This window comes from Acanthisitta chloris, unplaced genomic scaffold (genome assembly GCF_000695815.1).
Source record: "Acanthisitta chloris isolate BGI_N310 unplaced genomic scaffold, ASM69581v1 scaffold25809, whole genome shotgun sequence".
NCBI classification, from domain to species: domain Eukaryota; kingdom Metazoa; phylum Chordata; class Aves; order Passeriformes; family Acanthisittidae; genus Acanthisitta; species Acanthisitta chloris.
Window position 1 is genome coordinate 1 of NW_008690602.1, and position 4,472 is coordinate 4,472.

A 4,472-nucleotide genomic window follows, 5' to 3' on the forward strand; every position below is an offset into this window, starting at 1 on the left:
GTGCCGGCCTCGGGAGCGGGGCCCCGTTTCTGCCCGGCCGCCCTGCGTATCTTGGGGAGCGGGGGAGCCACCGTCTTTCCCCTCTGCCCTCGCTGACGGGGGGAATTTCCCTCCGGTGGTGTTTCCTGAACTATGCTCCGGGTTCACGGTGTCTTTTTTTTCTTTAAGCAGTTTTGACACCAGGTCTGTTCTGCACACTCGGTACTAAAGTGGTGCCTCTTTCCTTCCATCAGAAACATGCGAGAACGTGGACTGTGGACCCGGGAAGAAATGTAAAATGAACAAGAAGAACAAACCTCGGTGTGTTTGTGCTCCGGATTGCTCTAATATCACTTGGAAGGGCCCCGTGTGTGGCTTAGATGGGAAAACCTACAGGAACGAGTGTGCCCTTCTCAAAGCCAGATGTAAAGAACAGCCCGAACTTGAAGTCCAGTATCAGGGCAAATGCAAAAGTAGGTTTGCAAATCTAATCCATAATCTCCCTCAAATGCCAAAGGGTGTGTGTGTGTGAGTGTAGGGAGGAGCTGTTGCATGTACTTCCCCCTGATGTTCCAGAGGTTGGGAGAAAGTAACTACATCATGCACAACAGGCAAGGACATAGCTGAATTGAGAGTTCCCCATAGTCTAGCAGCACTTGTATCCCACCAGCTACCCTGAGATGGGAAGGCTTCTTCCAGCAGCCCTTAAATGAGGAGCACTGCTAACTGCTTTTATCTATTCATTTGTGTCATTGTGTCACCTATTTACTCTTCACTGGGACTCTGATATCTTCTATTAATCACTGTGTGTTTCTGTCTGTTTCAGAGACCTGTAGGGATGTTTTATGCCCGGGGAGCTCCACGTGTGTGGTTGACCAAACCAACAACGCCTACTGTGTGACATGTAATCGAATTTGTCCAGAGCCTACCTCTCCTGAACAGTATCTCTGCGGGAACGATGGCATAACTTACGCCAGTGCCTGTCACCTGAGGAAAGCTACCTGCCTGCTGGGCAGATCCATTGGACTAGCCTACGAAGGAAAATGCATCAGTAGGTATCTTTGTAGAAGGATGAGGGTGAGGGGAGCTTCCTTGATCACCTGTTTCAGAGTATCATGTATGTGGCTGGATGGATGTAGTTAGTGCCAGGGAGGAAGAGAGACTTTCATCAGCCTGGTTTAGTGCTTCCCTCTAGAAAAAGAAGAGCCAGGGTGAGCCTTGCCCCAGAAAACATTGCAAAACGGATGAGGGAGAGGAGGGCCCGAACCTGCTGTGTCTGTGGGTGCTGACATTAGTATCCAAGGGAGAAGTAGCCGCCATTAAATAGATGATGACATGGTTACAGCATAACAAGGTCTCAGTATTCAGTGGGTCTGGATTCCTGGAAACAATTGTCTGCAAGTGGTCTTGGCAAAGCTTATGTTAACTTAATTGGAAACATCTGATCACTTTTTCCTCTTTAGAAAATTGTGGAGTTTGGAGATAGTTGGTGGGTGAAGGTAGAAAAATAATCTTTGTGCATCCTGACACTGTGTTGTGATTTCCAGAAAGGACTGATAGTGCAGTGTATTACTATGATGCACCTTCAGGGCAGCTCAAAGGGGCTGGGGGAATTTGGGGGAGTCTCAGGTTGCTTTTAGTTGGCAATTGAAAGGTTGAGGTGAATTCCCATTCTAGTCTTGTAGACATCTACACTCTGTGGCTTAGTTTAAAAATAATTAATTTAGAAATGCTGAACCTGTTGACAAACTGTGCACTTACTGCTAATTTGGGGATCTGAATTTCCACTGACATCAAATGGAGCAGGAAAGTCATGTACAATAGGCAAATGTAATTCTGTACTCCCAGGGCCAAGCTTTGCTGGCACAGCTGTCTGTCCTCCCCCACATATAGACAGGCAATGGTGTCCAAGGGACTACTTGCTTTAACAGAATCAGCAACTATCATCACATCTACTACATCTGAGCTTTGTTTCTTCACAGTTCACAGGGGAAATAGAGCTTTGGGGGTTGTTTGTTGTTGCTTTTCTATTGGCTTTGTCTTTTGACTTACCTCTAGTATCCTGTGTTATTTTTTAGAAGCCAAATCCTGTGAAGACATTCAGTGCAGTGCTGGGAAGAAATGCTTGTGGGATTTTAAGGTTGGCAGAGGTCGGTGCGCCCTCTGCGATGAGCTGTGCCCTGAAAGCAAGTCGGATGAGGCAGTCTGTGCCAGTGATAACACTACTTACCCAAGCGAGTGTGCCATGAAAGAGGCAGCCTGTTCCATGGGCATGCTTCTAGAAGTAAAGCACTCTGGATCTTGCAACTGTAAGTGAGATTTTTAACTCTGCAGACACTTAAGGCTTCTGAAGAAAATACCTAGGTAATGAAGACTTACACCTTTAAACATAAGAAAGCTTGATTTATTGTTTCGAAATACTGTAGAGGTGCCATATAAGTGTCTATGTATCACGCACATACTTTGGTTGCTGATAAAATGCAATAGATCTCCAACAACGAGCTGGCCTTCAAGTTGGAGTTTTGGGGATGTTCCGAGGACAAGCCGTTCTATCAGAAAGGGGTTGCCCTAGGATTGTAATTCTAGTGACTTTTTTGTACTTTGTCTGCTCTCGTGTGCTTTGCTGATTGCTTTATTAACACCTGGATAAACACTCTTAACTCAGTCCAAAAGAACAAGCTTAAAGGTAGCACATGGGCATCTGGTTTAGCACAGTTGCCTCCTACTAACTCTGAATGAAGGACACAAAGCAGTTAAATCTAGAACACAAGAGCGCGTTTCATGTGATTTCAGGAATCTGCCAATAAAACATGAGCCATTGATACTTCAGAACTTTTCTCCAGTTATGACTTCATAGATTATGTGTAAAAAACCTTATTGTATAACAGCAGATGCCAAAGAGCATCTCACTTCAAGTCGCATAAAATGCAACGCTGTATTATGGCTGTTCAGAGGGCTTTCAAAACATGCACTGAGCTGCTTCTGCGCTGTTGTTGTCCTTATTTAAACAACAGCTCCCCTGTATTCCCCCATTTAGCCATTAATGAAGACCCAGAGGATGAAGAGGAAGATGAAGACCAGGACTACACCTTTCCTATATCTTCCATTCTAGAGTGGTAAAACCTCCATCACTATTGGAACAGCCATTGGGCACAAAATCAATGTCCATACTGTAAATAAGTGTATGCTTATTTATTTTGGGGAGAAAAAAAAGTATACATATAGTTGAGTCTCGTAGACATTTATTTATACTGTGTCATGTTTTATAATTTATACATAAAATGTCTGGTTGACTGTACACCTTGTTTTTTGAAGAAATTTATTCGTTACGGGAAGAGCAGTGTTATTTATTGTGAGGTCTCTTGCTTGTAAAGTAAAGCTTTTCTTTTTTCTTGTAAACTATAAAAGTCCATTCCTTATAGCCTACCCACATGATCTCATCTCTTAGGTTCACTGATGTTAACTCTTTTCCACTTTAACAAACTTGCATGTCGGTTTCTGTTACATTTATTTATTGGATTTTCTTCTTGCCGGTTCTGTACATAAAAGATCCCTCGTGTTTTTGTTTACAAGGAATCTTGACTGACCAAAAGGCGTTGTAACTGACTTAAGTATACTTTCAGAGTGCAGTGAGGCAATCTTTAAGGAAACTTCTTCCACTTCCTTTTTCTCTACTTCTGTACATCATGTACAATGGTACAATGTGGTGATACAATGTATTGAGAGGTTATACTGTACAATACAAATTCTGGATCCAAAGAAATTGGATTATGAAGGTTATTAATGGCTGCAGGGCTAACTGTAATAAGAATAAAGGTGATATTTTATTTGTATTGTTTTATTTTTTTGTAACATGCGTGTTTTATCAGGTGTTTCCTTTAAGATGGTCTTGCAGTACCACTTTCAAAGTTTTCTTTTCCCAATCAGTGTGTGGCTAAAAGTTATATCAAAGCTTTATCAGTTCAAGTTTCTTGCTTTTCATAATACTTTTTTTCTGATGCAATTTTATATTTTCAAACATGGCGAGTTAAATATAAATTCATTTAAATATATAGTTTTGTACTTTTCTACCATGTAAATGTGCAATGTATATAAAAGTTATAATGTGTATTTGTAAATAAATGATGAGTGAAAAAAATAAAAAATGGAATTTTCCCTAGAGGCAATCCCAGCTGTTTGGTTCTAAAGGGTTTTGTCCCTCTAGAATCTTGTGTGCCATGCAACACTGGTTAAGGCCAAAGCTTCAGGTGACATTGATGTCAGAAACCATTTTTCAGATAGGAGCAATGTCTCCAGTTCATTACTATTTAATTTTAAGTCTAAGTACAGTGATGGAGGAAAAGAGACTTATGTCCCCCTCTCAATCCTTTAAATAAAAAGTCTCTCATTTCATAGAATCAAAGAATGGTTTGGATTGGAGGGGACCTTAAAGATAATCTAGTTCCAACCTTCCTGCCATGGTCAGAGACACCTTCAACTAGACCAGGTTGCTG

At 41.7% G+C, this 4,472-nt stretch overlaps 1 protein-coding gene across 1 annotated transcript; it reads left to right on the forward strand.

Moving 5' to 3' along the window:
• Positions 1-210: 210 nt before the first annotated feature.
• On the forward strand, positions 211-3,669 carry FST (follistatin; the record flags this gene model as incomplete). The annotated part of the gene is made up of 4 exons (XM_009081858.1): positions 211-452; positions 806-1,030; positions 2,058-2,288; positions 3,017-3,669. Coding segments are annotated over 4 exons (781 nt in total), but the record flags the coding sequence as incomplete, so codon positions are not given.
• Between the last annotated feature and the right edge of the window lie 803 nt (positions 3,670-4,472).